Source organism: Notamacropus eugenii, chromosome 6 (genome assembly GCF_028372415.1).
Source record: "Notamacropus eugenii isolate mMacEug1 chromosome 6, mMacEug1.pri_v2, whole genome shotgun sequence".
Classification (NCBI taxonomy): Eukaryota; Metazoa; Chordata; class Mammalia; order Diprotodontia; family Macropodidae; genus Notamacropus; species Notamacropus eugenii.
The window spans coordinates 153208828-153230336 of NC_092877.1; the positions used below are offsets into that span (position 1 = coordinate 153208828).

At 39.7% G+C, this 21509-nt stretch overlaps 1 protein-coding gene and 1 long non-coding RNA gene across 5 annotated transcripts in view; one reads left to right on the forward strand and one right to left on the reverse strand.

Annotated features, from left to right (window-relative positions):
- The window catches only part of LOC140511973 (uncharacterized), a 146657-nt gene that overhangs the window by 35217 nt on the left and 89931 nt on the right, over window positions 1-21509 (forward strand). For all 4 annotated transcript variants that reach the window (XR_011969737.1, XM_072621315.1, XM_072621314.1 and 1 more), the window contains 2 exons: window positions 15847-15890; window positions 17414-17491. Coding sequence is in view for 3 of the 4 variants with exons in the window: in XM_072621315.1 (XP_072477416.1) it covers window positions 15847-15890; window positions 17414-17491 (122 nt within the window). In the remaining variant the exon portion in view is untranslated. The remainder of the gene's footprint in view (window positions 1-15846; window positions 15891-17413; window positions 17492-21509) is intronic.
- On the reverse strand, window positions 1460-7410 carry LOC140511975 (uncharacterized). Its single transcript, XR_011969738.1, has 2 exons — window positions 7096-7410; window positions 1460-2523 (listed from the first exon to the last, which is right to left on the reverse strand). It is a non-coding gene; the product is annotated as an uncharacterized lncRNA (long non-coding RNA).

A 21509-nucleotide genomic window follows, 5' to 3' on the forward strand; every position in this document is an offset into this window, starting at 1 on the left:
TTTCCTCATCTGTAAAACAGAATTAGCATTTACCTCCCAGAGTTGTTGTCAGGATCAATTGGGATAACATACGTAAAGTGCTTTGTAAATCTTAAAGCCTTACGTAAATGCTAGCTACCATTATTGTTAATAATAATAACTGATCAAATACATGATTTATTGAGCACATTCATAGTAACAGCCCATTGGTGGTGAGTAGTGCAAATATTATTGTTCTCATTTTATTGATGAGAAAATAGTGTTTCAGGGGCGGAGCCAAGATGGCGGAGTAGAAAGACACACATACACTAGCTCTGAACCCACAGCCCATAAAATATCTGTAAAAAAGAACTCCCAACAAATTCTGGAGCAGCAGAAGCTACAGAACAACGAAGCAGAGGAGATTTCTGTTCCAGAGAGCCCTGAAAACCTCTCGCAAAAGGTCCGTCACACTGCGGACCTGGAGCTGAGCCCAGCTCTGCCTTGGCCGTGTGGAACCAAGAGGAGCAGATCCGAGCAGGATTCAGGGACAGAATCTCCAGCAGCCGCGTGGGTCCCTCCACCCACAGGTGACAAGGGTTGGTGAAAGGGTCTCTTTGGTGGGTTGAAAGGGGAGTGGGGTGCCCCCATAACTCAGGCCCCCTCAGGAGGTAGCAGCAGAGGTGGGAGCAGACTGGGGCTCCCCAAGCAGGCAGGAGCTTGGATCCATTGTTGAAGGTCTCTGCATAAACCCCCTGAGGGAACTGAGCCCCGTGAGGCGGCCCTGCCCCCACCTGAGCAGCTGAACCTAATCTCACACTGAATAGCAGCCCTGCCCCCGCCAAAGCCCTGAGGATGGGAAGCAGCATTTGAATCTCAGAACCCAAACGCTGGCTGGGCGGATCTGGAGGTGAGGTGGGGGTGGAGAGGACACTCGCAAGTCAAGTCACTAGAGGGGAAAATGCCCAGAAAAGGGAAAAAAAATAAGGCCATAGAAGGTTACTTTCTTGGGGAACAGGTATTTCTTTCCTTCCTTTTGGATGAGGAAGAACAATGCTTACCATCAGGGAAAGACACAGAAGTCAAGGCTTCTCTATCCCAGCCCACTCAATGGGCTCAGGCCATGGAAGAGCTCAAAAAGAATTTTGAAAATCAAGTTAGAGAGGTGGAGGAAAAACTGGGAAGAGAAATGAGAGACATGCAAGCAAAGCATGAAAAACAAGTAAACACCCTGCTAAAGGACACCCAAAAAAATGCTAAAGAAAATAACACCTTGAAAAATAGGCTAACTCAATTGGCAAAAGAGGTTCAAAAAGCCAATGAGGAGAAGAATGCTTTCAAAAGCAGAATTAGCCAAATGGAGAAGGAAGTTCAAAAGCTCACTGAAGAAAATGCTATGGTTACGGCATAGCTTACGAGAGGAGCAAGTCTTATGCCTGACCAGCAGGCTGCTTGTCCTCCTGTGGAGCTCGCAAGTAAGAGAAGGAGGTGGGAGAGCGGGTCAGTGAAGCAACTCTGATTTATTCAAGCAAGCACTCTGATTATATAGTCTCTGCCAGCTAGTCCAGTGAACCATGGTAACACACCTAAACAAACCCGAAACTATAGAAATGAACACAAGCTGGAACTATAGTAACAACAACAAACCAGGGGTGGGGCCGTCCCTTCCAGCACCATCTTGTTCACCCTTCCCTGCTCCAGACTCAGTTTACCTGATGTCCATCAGTGTGGCATCCCAGATGGTGTGGTGGTCAGCGCCGCTTACAACTCCCCCTTTTTGTTTTAGCCCTGATGACCTTCACGGGTTTGTACATCTCTCAGCTTGAACTGATTTTCAGTAAGCATCTTCACTGTATCTTTTACAGTTTGTAGGGCACATTTGAGACATACTGGTATGAGACATATAACAATCAGGATAACAATACTTCCTGACAACAATGGACCTAGCCAATTAAACAATGAGGTAGAATGACCAAAAAGTTGCATCATGTCTGAGACAAAATTTTCAGGTATTAACTTTTTTGTCCCTTGAGTATTTATATCCAATGCCAATTTTTCCAACAGTTTCATTTCACTTGAAACGTTGGTGAGTGTTAAACCATGTAACTGAGCTCTTATTTCTTCCCAATTAAATTCAGTATCATTGTACAATTTGTTCATCATGCAAAAATGACAATATCTGTAATCACATCTTAAAGCCAATTGTGTTTCTATGGCCTGCAGTTTATCTCCAATTGCTATTACTTCATTTCTTAACATTAGAATGGCCTGATAGAATTCATGATCCATCTTTAATTGTTCCCTAAATCCCACTGATACATGATTTGTACAAACACCAAGGATAGCCCTTCACCAGTCCTGTAAAGTTGAAATGTCTACTAATGTCCAAAGGTCCAATACTGGTCCTCGGCCTGGCTCACTGTTAGAAGCAGTAAGATGCAGCTGACTAATTTCATGGCTCAGGCATTATAGTTTCTTCTTCTTTCTCTGGCAGAATCCCTGTGATTTCTTCCCCGTGTTGTACGACCCGTAGTCTTTTCACTGGTACCCAAATCTCCTTGTCTCCTGTAAGGATACAAGCATAACCCTTGCCCCAAGTTATTATGGTATGTGGTCCATGCCATTGCCCTTCCTGATCTCACCACATGGCTGTCTGTCCCGTGGCTGGAGGCGTCCATTGCAATCTTTTTCTTAAAATCATCTGGTGGTCTGCCTGATCTGACCATGTGTTTCATGGCAGGTGTAAGACCATGCTCATCGAATTTTAAATAATTGATAGTGTAAAGTGCCAATTTTAATTGATCATGTGCTGTGGACCTGGGTCCTGAAGCTCCCCCTTTTTGTTTTTGGACATATTGTTTTACGGTGCAGTTCGCACGTCCTACTATGGCTTGTCCTGTGGGGTTATAGGGGATCCCAGTCACATGAGAGATTCCGAATTCTGAGAGAAATTTTTGGAAGGCTGAAGCAGTGTATGCTGGGCCATTATCAGTCTTTAATAGTCATGGGACTCCATGGGCAGCAAAACATTGAAGCATATGACTACACACATCCTTGACTGCCTCTCCGGGGCATAGAGTAGCCATGATGAAACTGGAGAAAGTGTCTATAGACACATGGACATATTTAAGCCTCCCAAATGAAGCTATGTGAGTCACATCCATTTATCAGATATCAGTAGGATGTGATCCCTTAGGATTGTACACTCTGCATGGCATCGCTGGCTGGAAAGGAATGCATGTTGTGCATGATTTTACAATCTTTCAGGCCTCTTTCTTAGTAAGTTTATATAAATGTCTTAATGATTTTGCTGATATATGAAACTTATTGTGAGCCTGCTGAGCTTCCTCAGTGGTTTCTAGGTATACACCTCCTGACCCCACTCGATCCACAACCTCATTTCCTTCTGCTAGAGGCCCTGGTAGATTGGAGTGTGATATTATATGTAAAATGTGGAATGGGAACATACGTCCTCTTATGGTGTTTTGGACTTCCGCTAGCAACTGTCCAATTTCTAAATGAGTTGATATCCAGGCAGTCTCTAGGTCTGGTATAAGTGTGGCTACATATCTACTGTCAGTAATGACCTTGATAGGCTCATCAATTTCTAAAGCCTTCCAGACCGCAAATAGTTCGTTCTTTTGGGTGGATGAGAACGGAGTATCATATACCTGTAATCATTTATCTTGATATACATATGTGGCTGCTCTATTTAATTTTGTGGCATCAGTAAATACATTCTTTCCTATGACTGGAGTGTCATGGTGTTATTGATCTTTCTCAAATCAGTCAACATTCTGTATTTTCCAGATTTCTTTTTTATGACAAATACAGGAGAGTTCCAAGGACTAAAGGATTCCTCAATGTGTCCTAACTCTAACTGTTCTTGTACTAGGTCTTTCAGGACCATGAGACTTTCATATTTTAGGGTCCATTGATCCACCCAGATGGGCTCATCCAAGATCCATTGTAATTTTGGTGGTGGAATTCTCACAGCATTGTTCAAAATTTTGTTGTTAATCTTACCCCTAATGGTGTAAGCAGGTCTCTTCCCCATAGTATTATGGGAAGCCCTTTCAATACTTGTGGCCAAAATTTTCCTGATCTGTCCTCAAAAGTCCACCGTAGTGGTCTGGCCACCTCCCTGGCCCATTGTGAGCCTCCTATGCCATATACATTGTTTTCCTCTCCTATTGGCCATTGAGATTCCCATTGTGAAAAAGGGAATACGCTTCTGTCTGCACCAGTGTCAACAAGGCCTGTTTTAGGTATTCCTTCTATATATATGGTAAGCATTGGTCTCTGATTGCCAATTTGTTGAGTCCAATATATTGTTTGTTCTATGTTATAATTCATTTGTATCAATTGTGCTTCCAGCTGCCCTCTATCAACCTCAACCTCCACATTGTTAGAGTTGCACATCAGGATCTTGTGTAAGGTACCAATAGGTGGTTGTTGTACTACAACCTGTAAGCCTGTGTAAGCGTTTGCTGGTGCAGAAATGAAAATCTCTTGCTTTGTTTTGACGCATATTTCCTCTATTGGTAACCATACTGTTGTGCATGGAGGTATCAGGAAATTCCCTAGGCTTCTAATTAATTTTGACTGTATGGCACCGACTTGAGTGTCCGGTACCTCCTCCTGAATTCTAAAGTGGCCTGTAGGATCGTCTCTGCGTCCTCCCAGTAGCCCCTCCTTTTCTCCTGGGCTGGAGGGATGCCCGTCTGCATGTTTAAATATTGAGCACTACCCTTGAGAGGGGAGAATGCCCTACACTCTGAAGCCCAATGTTCTGTTTTCTTACATTTTGGACAGGGTGTGGTTGGCTTACTCTTAAATGGTGTTCTGTTCCCTTGGTTCTGAAGTCCTTTTCTTCCCTCTGCATTGTCTCTACACTCCCTCCGGTAATGTCCTATTTTTCCACACTTAAAGCATCTCATTTTTGGACTTGCCAGTTTCAGCCTTAAGCTTAGCAATACATTCCTTCAGGGTTCTATTCATCCTTTCTACCTGGCCTGAATTCTGGGGTCCAAGTACATGTACTCAAGCACCCCACCCTGTCTCCCTTTAAGCAGATGGGACCCAACATATTTTGGGATAAGGGATCAAGGTCTCGGCTTCTGAAACTGCTTCCTGCTGAGACTGGACGTAGAGCTGACCCTACCTCACAGGGTCCCAACATTGGAGGGGTTAGGTCTTTAACCAGTATGAGGAACTTGATGATTCAGAGGGTGATAGGTGATATTATAATTCTCGAGAAAGGACATCTCTCCACCTGGTGGAAGGAGGCAACTTACAAAAACTGAAGCACAATTTTTAGACCCTAACGCAAAGAATCCAACTTAATTGCTCATGTGGCTTTAGAAAAGAGGGGAGATTTGAGTAACTTTTGGGTACCTTCCAAATTTCAGCTACAGCCCACAGCACTTTCACAAAGAAAGCTGGTAGCTGGTAAGGGGAAAAAAAACCAACCGACCGTCCACAAGCCCTGGATACCTGAAACTCAGGTATCTAAGGAGAGAGACCTTATGGAAAAGAAATTTTATTTAGCCACTATGCAAGTACTCTAACAAACCAAATTCTTAGGTATAACTGAATTCCTAAATATAAAACATCTTTGACTGTTTGAATTCAGATAGGAGTGAAATTTTCCCATGGAGTTGAAATAAGCAATGCACATTAACAGGACTCACATACATAAGAGATTTCATTTAAGATCCTTCCTTCTCAAATTTAAAACTTGTCCTGATATAAAAGTCAATTGTTACAACTTTTGAGCAAGTCACATCATTATTCATGAATTAGACAAGCCAAACAATTTTCTTAGGACTGATGACCGTATCCACATGAAAGGAGCCTTGGCAGTTTTACAAAATAAAAGGAATTGGCATGGATCCCATGCCTGCCAACCCCAAACATATAGGAGGACTGTTCTGAATGGGCAGAACCAGTCTAAATAAATTATTACTCCATTCATTTCTTTCCACACATAGTAATCCATTAACAATTTTTGGTTTAGCATTAAAACAGCAGCTTCTTAGCTGTAAGTTTTTAACAGGCAAAGGTGAAAATACCTGGTTTTCTAAATAACATAACTTTTCCAACATCTTTTAGTTTCAACAAAATTCAGATTACAAATTGCTTTCTCTAACACTATATCTGGATTATAGAGTAAAATAAAAATCTTGATGGTTCTAACTTTTACTCAAGAAAATTTCACATCTGTGGCCACTCCTTAAAAATGTTTTTGAAAGAAAAAGTTGTGAAACTGCAAGTGGAAGTGAGGGAGACTCTGGAACAAAGTCCAGTGGCACCAAGTCTCCTCCCTTTCACCTGGGAGTTTCAAAGCCTTGTCTCTGAGGTGTCTTTTCTCTTCAGTAGGTTTCTCAATTTATCAGTTAGCTCTTTAACACTGTCCTGCAAATTCTGCACCATCTGTCTGTTCTTCCATCTCTCTTCTAAGTTTAGATATATGAGTGCTGGCTGCCTTTCTGGGCTATTGTCCCTTGTACTACTCTCTGACTCTGACAGGGCTGTCTGTGAGGATGTAATGAATGTTCTCATTTGCACTGCCTTGCCACCATCTTCTATGAACACATTCTTCAGCATGTTATATAGAAAGAATGTGTACTGACCCTGACTCAACTTTTGTGAGCTTTGCCCCATTTCAATCTTACTCACGGTTACACCTCATCCTACCGAGCTGAATTGCATGCGTCTTCTCCTGCGTCCGCTCCTCGGATCCGCTTTCCGGAGGACTCGGTGAGGCAGACAGGCTACTGTCTCCTGTCGCAGGTATCGGCCTTTGACCCTGTCCTGATATCTCCTGTACACTGTCTAGGCTTCTGGAGAGCCTGACTCACTCGGGGGGGGGGGGGGGTACTGAGGGACCTGATTCCCTCAGCTGAGATTCCTGAGGGACCTAATTTCCCTCGGCTGAGTTTCTTAAGGGACCTAAATCTACCTTGCATGAGTTTCTTAAGGGACCTAACTTCCTTTGGCTGAGCTTCCTGCTCCTTCCCCCCTGCTTGTGGCTCCACGTTGGTGGGTGCCAAGTTGCTAGTGGCCCCACGTTGGGCGCCAAGTTGCTTGGCCCCATGTTGGGCGCCAAGTTGCTATGGTTATGGCATAGCTTACCGAGAGGAGCAAGTCTTATGCCTGACCAGCAGGCTGCTCGTCCTCCTGTGGAGCTCGCGAGTAAGAGAATGAGGCGGGAGAGTGGGTCAGTGAAGCAACTCTGATTTATTCAAGCAAGCACTCTGATTATATAGTCTCTGCCAGCTAGTCCAGTGAACCATGGTAACACACCTAAACAAACCCGAAACTATAGAAATGAACACAAGCTGGAACTATAGTGACAACAACAAACCAGGGGTGGGGCCGTCCCTTCCAGCACCATATTGTTCACCCTTCCCTGCTCTGGACTCAGTTTACCTGATGTCCGTCAGTGTGGCGTCCCAGATGGTGTGGTGGTCAGCGCCCCTTACAAGAAAACAGTTCTTTCAAAATTAGAATGGAACAGATGGAGGCCAATGACTTTATGAGACACCAAGAAATCACAAAACAAAACCAAAAGAATGAAAAAAATGGAAGATAATGTGAAATATCTCATTGGAAAAACAACTGACCTGGAAAATAGATCCAGGAGAGACAATTTAAAAATTATGGGCCTACCTGAAAGCCATGATCAAAAAAAGAGCCTAGACATCATCTTTCATGAAATTATCAAGGAAAACTGCCCTGAGACTCTAGAACCAGAGGGCAAAATAAGTATTCAAGGAATCCACAGAACACCGCCTGAAAGAGATCCAAAGAGAGAAACTCCTAGGAACATTGTGGCCAAATTCCAGAGTTCCCAGGTCAAGGAGAAAATACTACAAGCAGCTAGAAAGAAAGAATTCAAGTATTATGGAAATACAATCAGGATAACACAAGATCTAGCAGCTTCTACCTTAAGAGATCAAAGGGAGTCGAATAGGATATTCTAGAAGTCAAAGGAACTAGGACTAAAACCAAGAATCACCTACCCAGCAAGACTGAGTATAACACTTCAGGGGAAAAATTGGTCTTTCAATGAAATAGAGGACTTTCAAGCATTCTTGATGAAAAGACCAGAGCTGAAAAGAAAATTTGACTTTCAAACACAAGAATGAAGAGAAACATGAAAAGGTAAACAGCAAAGAAAAGTCATAAGGGACTTATAAAAGTTGAACTGTTTACATTCCTACATGGAAAGACAATATTTGTAACTCTTGAAACTATTCAGTATCTGGGTACTGGGTGGGATTACACACACACACACACACACACACACACACACACACGCACACACATAGAGACAAAGTGCACAGAGTGCACAGAGTGAATTGAAGAGGATGGGATCATATCTTTAAAAAATGAAATCAAGCAGTGAGAGAGAAATACATTGGGAGGGGAAAGGGAGAAATGGAATGGGGCAAATTATCTCTCATAAAAGAGGCAAGCAAAAGACATTAGTGGAGGGATAAAGAGGGGAGGTGAGAGGAAAAACATGAAGTTTACTCTCATCACATTCCACTGAAGGAAGGAATAAAATGCACACTCATTTTGGTATGAAAACCTATCTTACCATACAGGAAAGTGGGGGATAAGGGGATAAGCAGGGTGGGGGGGATGATGGAAGGGAGGGCATGGGGAGGAGGGAGCAATTTGAGGTCGACACTCGTGGGGAGGGACAGGATCAAAAGAGAGAATAGAAATAATGGGGGCAGGATAGGATGGAGGAAAATATCGTTAGTTTTATACAACACGACTATTATGGAAGTCATTTGCAAAACTACACAGATATGGCCTATATTGAATTGCTTGCCTTCCCAAGGGAAGGGGTGGGGAGGGAGGGATGAAGAGAAGTTGGAACTCAAAGTTTTAAGAACAACTGTTGAGTACTGTTCTTGCCACTAGGAAATAAGAAATCCAGGTAAAGGGGTATAGAAAGTTATTTGGCCCTACAGGACAAAAGAGAAGATGGAGACAAGGGCAGAGAGGGATGATAGAAGAGAGAGCAGATTGGTCATAGGGGCAATTAGAATGCTTGGTGTTTTGGGGTGGGGGGAGGGGACAAAAGGGGAGAAAATTTGGAACCCAAAATTTTGTTAAAATGAATGTTAAAAGTTAAATTTTATATATATATATATATATATATATATATATATATATATATATATATATATATATATATATATATATATATATATATATAATTGGGAAATCTTTAACAAACTAAATAAGAATACAATAAAAAAAAGAAAGTAGTGTTTCAGGGACAATAAGTGACTTGTCTGCCTCCATCATGGTAATTATGTTGAAGGTGGGACTTTAGCTAAGAGCTTCTCACTCTTACGTGTCTGATGTTTCAGTGAACTTTGTTGGGGTTTTTTTAGGTTTTTTTTTTTAGTCTGGAGTCCTTGATAGATTTCAGGGGGTCCATGAACTTGGGTAGGAAAAAGTTTCATCCTTATTTCAATAGAGCTTATTTCCTTTATGATCCTATATATTTTATGCATTTTAAAACATCCTGACAAGGGACACATAGACTTCACTAGACTGACACAGGGGTCCATAACACAAAACAAGATTAACAACCCCTCATTTTTATAATCTCATGCAGATCTCAGAGGAATTTTAGGAAAATAATATACTTGAGGGATCTGTGATCTTAGTGGTGTGTGTACCCATTTCACTGACACAGACATTAAGCCCCTTTATCTCATTGTAGACTGTCTTCATGAGTTACTGTTTCTAAAAATGCATATTATCTTATATTTAACTTTGCCATTGGCTTCTGAATACAGAAAGACTGGTCTGCAGAGGAGAGACATAGAATCCATCACAAGACCCACACTCAGCCTTTCCAAGTTGGCGAGACCTACCAGAACATATGTTCCACTGACAAAGCCTTTGAGAAACCATGTCCATATCCATCCTCACAATGAAAAACTGGGATGGGACTTAAGGGAGAGAGAAAATGAATAAGGGTATTTGCAGATAAATTACCTTTTTAAAATTAATTAATTTATGTATTTTTAGTTTTCAAAATTCCCTTCCACAAGATTTTGAGTTCCAAATATTCTCCCCATCTCTACCCTCCCCCACCCCAAGATAGTATGCATTCTGATTACTTCTTCCCCCAATCTGTCCTCCCTTCTATCACATACCTCCCTTCTCTTATCCCCTTCCCCTCTATTTTCTTATAGGACAAGACAGATTTCTATACCTCATTGCCTGTATGTCTTATTTCCCAGTTGCATATAAAAACAATTTTTAACATGCATTTTTAAAACTTTGAGTTCCAACTTCTCTCCCTTTCTCCCTCCCCACCCACCCCCATTGAGGAGGCAAGCAATTCAATATGGGTTATACATGTGTATTCATGCAAAACATTTCCATAAAAGTCATGTTGTGAAAGACTAACTATATTTCCCTCCATCCTCTCCTGCCCCCCATTTATTCCATTCTCTCTTTTGACTCTGTTGTTCCTCAAAAGTATTTACTTCTAATTTCCCCCTCCTCTCATTTGCTCTCCCTTCTCTCATTCCTCCCCATTTATCCCCTTCCCCCTACTTTCTTGTAGTATAATATAGATTTTTGTACCGATTTGAGTGTGCATGTTATTCCCTCCTTAAGCCAAATGCGATGAGAGTATGGTTCATTCTTTCCCTCTCACCTCTCCCCTCTTCCCCTCCACTGAAAAAGCTTTTTCTTGCCTCTTTTATGTGAGAGAGAATTTATCCCATGCTATTTCTCCCTTTCTCCTTCTCCCAATATTTTCCTCTCACCTTTTAATTTTAATTTTTTAGATATCATCCCTTTATATTCAACTCACCTTTGTGCCATCTATCTATCTATCTATCTATCTATCTATCTATCTATCTATCTATCTATCTATCTATCTATCTATCTACCTACCTACCTAATCCCTCCAACTACCCCAATACTGAGAAAAGTCTCAAGAGTTACAAATATTATCTTTCCAGTAGGAATGTAAACAGTTCAGCTTTAGAAAGTCCTTTATGATTTCTCTTTCCTGTTTACTTTTTCATGCTTCTCTTGATTCTTGTATTTGAAAGTCAAATTTTCTATTCAGTTCTGATCTTTTCCTCAGGAATGCTTGAAAGTCCTCTATTTCATTGAATGACCATTTTTTCTCCTGAAATATTATACTCAGTTTTGCTGGGTAGGTGATTCCTGGTTTTAATCCTAGTTCCTTTGACTTCTGGAATATCATATTCCAAGCCCTTCCATCCCTTAATGTAGAAGCTGCTAGATCTTGTGTTATCCTGATTGTATTTCCACAATACTTGAATTGTTTCTTTCTAGCTGCCTGCAATATTTTCTCTCTGAACTGGGAACTCTGGAATTTGACTGCAATATTCCTAGAAGTTTTCCTTTTGAGATCTCTTTCAGGAGGCCATCAGTGGATTCTTTCAATATCTATTTTACCCCTGGTTCTAGAATATGAGGGCAGTTTTTCTTGATAATTTCTTGAAAAATGATGTTGGCATTTTTTTTATCATGGCTTTCAGGTAGTCCAATAATTTTAAAATTGTCTCTCGTGCATCTATTTTCCAGGTCAGTTGTTTTTCCGATGAGATATTTTACATTGTGTTCTATTTTTTTCATTCTTTTGGGTTTTTTTTTTAATTCCTTGATTTTTCATAAAGCCATTAACTTCCACCTGCTCTGTTCTAATCTTTAAGGAATTGTTTTCTTCAGTGAGCTTTTGGACCTCTTTTTCCATCTGGCCAATTATGTTTTTTAAGACATTCTTCTCCTCATTGGCTTTTCTGATTTCTTTTGTTGTTTGTGTTAGTCTATTATTTAAGGTGTTATTTTCTTCAGCCTTTTGGGGGTTCCCTTTAGCAAGCAAATGAAAAATCATTTTTCATTATTTTCTTGCATCACTCTCATTTTTCTTCCCAATTTCCCCTCTATTTCTCTTACTTGATTTTCTAAATCTTTTTTGAGCTCTTTCATGGCCTGAGACCAATCCATATTTGTCTTGGAGGCTTTGGATATAGGAACTTTCACTTTGTTGTCTTCTTCTGTTTGTATATTTTGGCCTTCCTTCCAAAGGAAGATTCTATAGTCTGATGCTTTTTCTGATTTTTGCTCATTTTCCCATCCATTTACTTAACTTCTGAGCTCTTTGTCAGGGTAGTTCTCTGCTTCCATTGGAGGTAGGGGGAAGTACTGGCAGCTGCTTGATCCCCCCATAATCTATGGGCATAGAACTCCTGAAATAGCCATTGCCACTGTCCCAGCTGCTGCTGCCTGGGCTACCACTGTCCTGGCTGGGCTGCCGCTGGTTCCTTCATCCCCTCTACCAACCTGGGACTATGGCTGGACCACTCTACTCTGTTACACAGGTCAGACAGGATTTTTCCACTGACCTTCCAATTTGTCCTCGATGTTTTGGGATCATGAAGTTTGAAAACCACCACAGGTGCCAGTGATTCAGTCCCCCCCAAGGTCTGCTTAGGTCCCATGTGTGCTAGTATGGCTCACACTAGACTGTGCTCTGTTCCCAGCCCAGTGCTAGAGATGCTTCCAGATGACCTTCCAGGACGTCTTGGGCTAGATATTTGCTTTACTCTGTCATTCTGTGGGTTCTGCAGCTCCAGAAGTTGTTTATAGTCATTTTTAGACATATTTGGCTGGTCTTGTAGGGGGAGCTCTACCAAGTCCCTGCTTTTATTTCTCTTATCTTCACTCTATCCCCCACCCCAGACAAATTACTTTTAAATCCATGAAGTTAGAACTATTCGCCATCATAAAGTATTATAAACCAGTCCCAGTAAACAGTTTTTAAATAATCTCATCTCAGGGGACAAGTTAATTCCCAGGATGGTCCCATAATTGTATTTGAGCATTGCAGTTTTCTCTAAGGGGTCTCAATAATTGTATATGGGCAGTGGTTGAGGACCCTACAATTAAAACTTTGATTAGGGTTTAATACAGCAGTGTATACCTGAATGGTCACACTAAATATCAGATAACCTCTTGGTATCTACACTAAGTGACTAGTCAGTAATCTGCCTCACTTTCTTGATGAATAAGGACAGCTTCCAGCTCCAAGCAAATTATACTAGGAAGAGGGATCCCAAATAATTCCCATGCTTCAGTCGCACTTTTGATATAATTCTTTTCCAGTTTTCTCAGCAACTTCAAGGTCCCCCTCATGAAATCAATCTGTTGTGGATTTCAGTTGTCCCTATTTCTACTCCTGTGTTGGTTGGTGTTAAATGTTAGCATTTTTTTGGAGACCAAAGACTCATGGGAGCAGAAATTTAGAGCTGCTAAGGACCTTAGAGGTCATCTAGTCCAGGACTTCTTAAACTTTTTCCAGAGTAACCCCTTTGGTAAACTATGGGTTGTGACCCCATACAGGGTAGCTCTTCATTTTATAGATGAGGAAATGGAGGCTAAAAATAGTTAAGTGATTTGCAAAGGATTCCTCAAGGAGCAAGTAATAGTCAGGATTTGAATGCAGGCTCTCTGCCTCCATATCCCATACCTTTGACATTACGCCATCTAAATTGGACTATACCAATACTCCCTGGCTGTAGTCTCTCCCATGTCTACCAAAGCAATGGAGGTACTTTTTCATCAACTGTTCCCTGGGGGCAGGATTGGCCATTATAATTAATTGGAAATTGGCTATTTTTCAGTGTTGTTTTAATTTGCATTGTTACATTATCAATTTATAATAGACGTTGGATATGTTGTTCTCCTGATCTTGCTTACCTCCCTTTGCCTCAGTTCATACAGTTCACCTTTATTTTAATCATTTATAATTCTTAGATTTCAGTATAATCTACCCACTTAAGGAAAGAATTTAAAAATCTAACAACTGAGGTCACTTCTTTCACAAACTATGGATACAGTTGTGTTTTTAAGCAGACCTGTGAACATTTGGATTTACACAAGCAAGTTAAGGAGTAAACTAAAGAAAGCATTAAAACAGTACACTTTGAGTGCATGTTAAATGTGATCCTATTCATATGTAGTTTTTCATAGTACATATCTGTTACTTATTAGAAAAGTGTACCTTCTGTGACCAACTTGAATGAAATTATTATAACAAAATGCATTTTTGAAATTGTCTCTGCCATTTGTTTAATATTAATGACTAATTTAAAAACTTATAAGGCTCTTTTATTTTTAAATAAACTTTTTGCATAGAGAAGTCATTTTTAAATATGTATGAGGAAGACCAATGAGTTAAGTTTTTCCCCATCTTTATGTAGATTTTTCCCCATTTGAGGCTGACCACAGGGTGGCGCTAACAGTTTTTGATTCATTAGTGAAACATTCATGAATTTTCCCTCTGTTGATCTGCTTTCTGTGAATTCCTATTTTAAACATGTTTCATTTGAGTTTGACATGTCTCACATTAGTCAGGTTTCAAGGGAAAACTCATGGCAGGATGTAGAGTTTTCGTTTTGTTTGTTTGTTTGTTTTTTGATAATTTAAATGTTTTGTATCCTTTTTCTTTTTTAAATAAGCACATAACCTGGTACATGTGAATTATTTTCTTAATACTAAAAAAGCTTTAGATGTATGTGAATGCAGGTATTCAGGACTACATGCAGTTTTAAAATGTACAAAACTGAATTCCTTTTTCATATAACTTTATAGTTTCTAGCTGACATGTCTGCTCTTTAAAAAGTTGTTTTTTTAATTGTTAATGTCTAGCTAAGAACACTTGCTTTTTTAAAAAAGACCTTTTAAACAATTTACTAGTAGTGTTGATCATTTAAAATAATTTCCTCTTTTTAATTACAATAACACTACTAATAATAGCTAATATGTAGATAGTAGGTTAAGTTTTCCAGAACACTTTATATACAGTATTTCATTTGATCCTCCCAACAACCCTAGAAGATAGGGACTGTTATTATTACCATTATACAGATGTTGAAAGTTAAGCAGACAGGTTAAGTGACTTGTCCAGGGTCACAGGCTTCAAGCATGGGTGCAGCAATGGTCCAATATCCTAGACCCAGTCCAAATTATTGGAGAGGCTCATCTGCAGGATTGACTTCAGGGTGTTTGATCTTTCAGCTACAGTAGCTCTAAAGGGCCCTAGTGTCTAAGGAGGTTCCAAACAGTGTAGGCTGACTGTAATCTACAATAAAGAGGTAATGATATAAATACTGATGTATCTTAATTAATAAGACAAGATTTGTTAGTCATATGCTTCCATTTGCTGTTTTTAAAAGTTATGACTTATTTTAAGATCAGGAAAAATTCTTGTCTTAAGATTCCATTTTTATTTTATTGCATCAAGCAGTGACCCATTTTCTAGTAGGTAATTTGATCTTGAGAAGTGATTTTGTTAAATTAAATTCAATGTTTATTAAGTATTTTCTTTTTGCAAAGCTCTGTCCAAGGTTATAGAGACACAAAAGCCAAAAATGATATAATTGCTTCCCTCAGAGAGTTTGTGTTCTGCTGTAGCAATATACTCTGTACAGAGATTAAGTCAATATAAGGTAGTTTGAGGAGGAGCCATTATTGGTAATTGGGGAAGAGGTCTAAAGGATGGTTCATGGAGGAAGTGAGATGTGATATTTCAAGTCATCTGATATTGCTGACTTGAATTAATTATCCAAAGAATGGTTGACTTGTCCTAGTATCAGTAGTTTTGGTCACTGTATTTTATATGAGTATTTATGAAAAGCTCTGATTTGGTCACTTCAAAAATCTTTAATTTTACCTTCATTTGCATAATGAGTTATTTTATTTTCCTAGTGATGGCCTACGTAGGTAGTGATCCTATTTACAGAAAGGCTTGATATAATTGAAAATATTTTTTTATATTTTTACATTAATTTTTTTCCCTTATAGTTTGGTTGGAACAGAAATGACTTTGACTTACTTGCTGCTGGAAGGTAAATCTTTTAACTTAACTATTTTCCCAGTTTTTTAATCACAAAAACCATAGTTTAATGAAACTTTTCAAATGTAAAATATTTGGTATACTATGCTGATTCTTTTTATTAAAGACACTTCAAAATGAAATTTGCTATGAAGTATTTTAAATTACTTGGTTTTTCTTTGTACTTGAGAAAATTAATTGGGCATAATGGTAATGAGAAAATCTAAAACAGTTGAAAAGCAATTTACTTGGTAGTCAAGAGAGTTGGAGTCTAACGCTGCTAACTCTGCCACTGGGTGATGTCTCGTTATTAAACTCTCCTGGTCTCCTTTTCCTTCGTTTGTAAAAAAAAGAAGTTGGCTTGCCTGAGACAACATTTTAGAATCCCTTCTGAATTTCTAAGGCTGAATCCATAGAGTGAAATCCGTTGTTCTTCATCCTTAGTTTGAAGAGGAACAGGAACATCGCAGGGTGATGTCTTGCCTTGCACAATAATTGTGAGGCAGAGTTGCCCAAAGTTCTCAGCCTCTCTCCTCCAGAGTCATCAGAGTACAGAGGCAACACAAAAAGTCTGGATGATTGTACTGTGGTGGTGAATGGTGGGCTGACCTGGGAGCCAGAAAGATTGGGCTTCATGTCATGCCTTTGCCATATGCTATCTATGTGACCATAGTCACTTCTCAGTGTCCTAAAGCAGCTCCTAAAGCAGGGAATTTCAGACAGCTTTCTGGTTTGCTTCAGTGGAAGAAGTTTCAACACTGTGAATTCCCCACAGAGATAAAATCATAGCTCCAAACCAAAAAAGCAAAAAAACAAAACAAAAAACCCTACCAATCTTAATTACGGTTTTTAGGAAAGTAATGCGTCATTTTTGGCATTACTCTGGATTTGTTAAGAAAAAAAAAAAATTAACCACAGAGTAATTTATAAAAGCATTAAGTCTGCAGTATATCTGGAGGAAATGACAAATATGATATGTCAGATTATGTCTCTGTATCTAAAATTTTGAATCTGTTCAACAAAAAACATTTATTAAGTACCTGTAGTTGGAAAGGTGCTAGAAAATAATCATTTACATATGTATAGCATATGTATAACATTCACATATGTATAACAAAAACCTTTATGTTGTTTCATTTGATCCTGAAAACTTGGTGGAAGTAGAACATTTCCATTTTATAGGTGAGAAAACTTAGATTCAAGGGCTTTCCCATGGTCACACTGCTAGTAGAGATGAGCTTCAAATCTCAATTTCTCCTAACTCCAGGTCCAATGGTCTTTCTGCCTTATTGGCCTTCAGTTAATATAATTGGTTTAATATAATTGACCTTCCTTCAATCAATGTTCAAACTCGAGCATTAGCTGACTTTTAAAAAGTGAATAATCTATGTAAGTTAACCAAAGCTACTATTTAGATGTAGAACATTTTAATTTTTTTTAAATATAGTTTCATTTTGGTTCCTTTTTACTTAAGACATATGTTGGGAAGTTTTGTTTATCATGACTAATGACAGGCTTTTTCTGTTTGTGTTGCAGTCTTGCAGGCCATCTCATTGAATGTGGCGCTCAGTGTACTGGGGGAATATACACCGATTGGCATATGGTGCCAGACTGGTAGGCCTCTGTTAATAGATGTATGTGATGTTACAGCACAGGGGAGAAACTAGGTTATATGGGTCTAAAATATTCAGCTATTTCATCTATTCAGCCAGAGTTATTTGTTGCAGAATTCTCTTAACCCCTTTCAGTATGACCTGTGAGCAAATTTTACTTAGTAAATGATATGAGTAATTTACTAGAATTCAGAACTTAAGTTATGGGATAATTTTCATGGTATCTTTGATCTTATTTCTTATGAATGGTATACTTTGTTTCCTCTATCTGGACAATTAACTGCAATTAAGTAGGTATTGTCTAACATCCACAAGATAGATACAGAGCTTCTCTCTTTAAGAAATAATTACAAAAATTCTGAAGGCTCAGTCTTAATAAGACCAGCTACAAGAATTTAGTATACAGCTGGTTCATCTTTGAGTCTTTATTTCTGAAAGAGGTTGAAAGATCCTACTAGTACAGGTGACCTAGGTGACCTACCACAATATCATCTCATAACATGAACATAACAGTTTTAAGAAGATTCCGATGTCGTAAAATGGGCCATTCACACTTAAACCCCCTGTTTAGGTAAAGTTCAAACTCCTTGCTTTTGTCATTTGAGACCCTCAAAAACTAGGCCTCTCCCTACCATTCAGTCTTCTTCCATTCTAGAAGAGCTTGTGAATGCAGTACATACAGTGCCAGGACCAAAGCCAGGAAGACTCATCTTCTGTGAGCTGGTCTGGCCTTGTTTACTAGCTGCATGACCCTGTTTGCCTCAGTTTTCCCATCTGTAAAATGAACTGGAGAAGAAAATGACAAACCATTCCAGTATCTTTGCCAAGAGAACTCCAAATGGGGTCATGAAGATTCAGATGACTAAAGACTCAACAAGACAGATCTGAGAACCATCTTCATAGAGATGATAATTTAATCTATGGATTAATCGTAAGATCACCAAATGAGACAGCATAGAGAAGGAGAAAAGAGGGGAACTCAGAACAGCTCTTTGGGGGATTCCCATGATTATTGGTGAAAGCAACCTCAGCTCGTACTAGTCTCCCTCCTACACTCTTTGTGTTCTCTGAAAAGACATGTACTGCTTTCTTTCTCTATTTTTGGCCTTCTCTATCCTGACTCTTAGCTCTTATGTTATGACAGATTCACAGAATCTGAGAGTTGGAAGAGATCTCAACAGCCAGTTAGTCCAACCTATATAGGAAAGAATCTCCACTGTAACATACCCAACAAGTGGCTCTCCAGCCTCTGCTTAAAGATCCCCAAGGTCAGAGGATCAACCTCTCAAAGAAATCCTTTGGGGAAGCTATAATCATTAGAAAGTGCTTCCTGAAGTCTTCTCTAAATTTGTCTTTGAAACCTTTACCCATTTCTCCTGGTTTTGCCCTCTCGGTCCATACAAAACAAGCCTAATATCTCTTCCAGATGATAGCCCTTTAGGTACTCAAACAGAGCTGTCATGTTTTCCTTGAGTCTTCTTTTCTAAAGGCTAAAGATGCTCAATTCCAGCAAATGATTCTTCATTTGTCATGAACTCAAGGCCCTTCACCATTTTCTTTTGTAAACTCTCAATTATCAACATCCTTCTTCAAACCATTGTTCCCAGAAATGAACACACTATACTCCAGAGGAGGTTAGATAAAGCTGAATGTAGTCAGATAAAGCTAAATGCATTAGCCATTCCCTATTCCTGAAAGTCATACCCTTCCTAATACTGCCCAAGAAGGCATTAACTTCATAATCACACTACTTACTGATATCCTGTATCCCTGGACTGAATCACCCAAGCTATCTCTATCACAGGCCCTCTCTATGTAGGACTCTGCAAAAGGTGCCACCTCTGTAAGTCTCAATGTCTCCAACTCCCACATGAATATGATCTTCACTCACTCAGATTTCTTCTAGGGCTCACTTTTCCTGGCCTGTCTTTTGCAGTTGTCACACTTTCTCTTCTCTTATAGTGAATTGGTGACGTAGTGCATTCCCCTTCTGCCATTAGATTGTAAATTATTTGATAGTATGTCTGTGTCATGTCTGTAGGGTTCTCCAGCTCCTGACACTTTGCTTTGCAAATGATAGAGTCAAGAACATTTATTAAGTGTTGACTATGTGGGACAAAATATTGGGATTCAAAGAAAGGTGAAAACAGTCCCTAAACCCTGAAGGAGCTCACATTCTAATGGAGGAAATAACAGATACATACAGTTTAAACTGTAGGTAACCTCAACGAGAAGGTGCTAGGTGGGGGGAGGAGGGTTAAGAAAGGTCTATTATAGAAGGTGGGATTGGAGCTGAGTATTGAAGAGGGGAGTGAGGGGGGACTGAGGACAGCTAGTGATAAGATACAGTCAGGAGACAGAGTATGGTATGTTAGAAATAGCCAGAAGGCCAAGGTTGTGAGATCTTAGAGTATGCAAACGGAAATAAACTATAAGAAAACTAGTGGGAAGATAAATGTTTTACTTGCATAAGATTAAATTGAAATTGAAACATTATTAACAAGTTTAATTGAAATTAATTAACAAAATTAAATTGAAGGATTAAGTTAAAGGGGCAGTAGAACTATTATTGCAAAAGTAAAAAACAAACAAACTATTGCATATTGCAGTGCCAAGGCAATATTCACAGCGCCTATGGCAACCAGGAATATGCCTATGCCAGTGCAATTATTAATCGTGAAATACGAAACTCTCCACATGGAAGACAGAACCAAAACATTTCTTCAAACACCAGAAAGCCAAATCCATCACAGCAACAAAGAATTCTACACACAATAACAATGAAGAGGGCACCACCAGCCCCGCGGCTTCCCCCTGCCAGGCTTCCCACAAACCAGCTCCCTTAAACAAAATCACAGGAAGCTCTTCCACGCATGACAGTTGCTACCTACTCTTTCCCATTTCTGACTAGTCTGACCAACTTCTTCTCAGTTCTGCTCTAGCACCGCCTCTTCCTACTCCTTCCCTTCCCTTTCTACCTTTTCAACAAACTCCTCCCACCACAGGCTCATGTCACTCAGACTTCCATGTGACCCAGGCAGGTCACATGGGCCTGTTAATGAATGGGAAAGATCTTCCCATTTAAATTTCATATCCCATTTAAATGACTGTTACACACATGCAATTAACAAATTCTTGGTTAATATCTCTATAGCAACCAAGGATTTGTTTTTAAAGCAGAATAAACTCGAGGACTTCACATGTATATAACATGATTAGTAAACAGTGAATTATTCCACATACAGCAAAAATCAGCCAGCAGTGATGTTCTCAGGCTAATTTTAGAATATATCTTTAGATGAACCAACTTGGGGGATTCGTTTGCACTCATCTGCCTCTAAATGCCTCTCTCTTCCCCTTGCTTTACATTACTCCTGTACAAACATAAAGCTGTCCCACAAGTTCTGAGTTTACATACAAATTAAGGGAGGAGAGGATGTTTAGAGGAGAAAGTTTAAAAAGGGCACTGGAAACCAATGTCTCCTAGGCTGCTTGGTGTTCAAAGGCAGGGCCTCCATCTTCATGACTTTTCTAATTTCCATGAGGGCTGCAAGCATCTACTTTGTCATCCCTGATTTTCAATATTTGAACCCAGGCCAGGATTTCCCTTCACTCTTACTTAAGGAAGAACTAGATTCCTTCACATTTAACCCTCTTCCCTCCCAGTGGAATTCTATGGAGGCACATTTTGGATAACCATCAACCTCACCCTTTGGGATTTGATTTTTCTCCTTGGGTCCCAGGAGCATACTACTTTCAGTTTTTCAGGGTGCTCAGGAAGTAACAACATAATTAAACATGGCAAAACATGAAATGTGAAAATGACTTAGAAAGACTGGAATTGGACCAGACTTGTGATCTCATTGGTGCAGAGAACTCCTTTTGGCAATCAAGGTTGGCATCTATTCTTCAAGTGTAGCCTTAGGGAATTGTTTGAGGTATAAGTCACTTGTTAGAGGTCACGCAGCCAGTATGTGTCAGACTGGAGCAGGCCTTAAACCCAGGTCTTCCTGACTCTG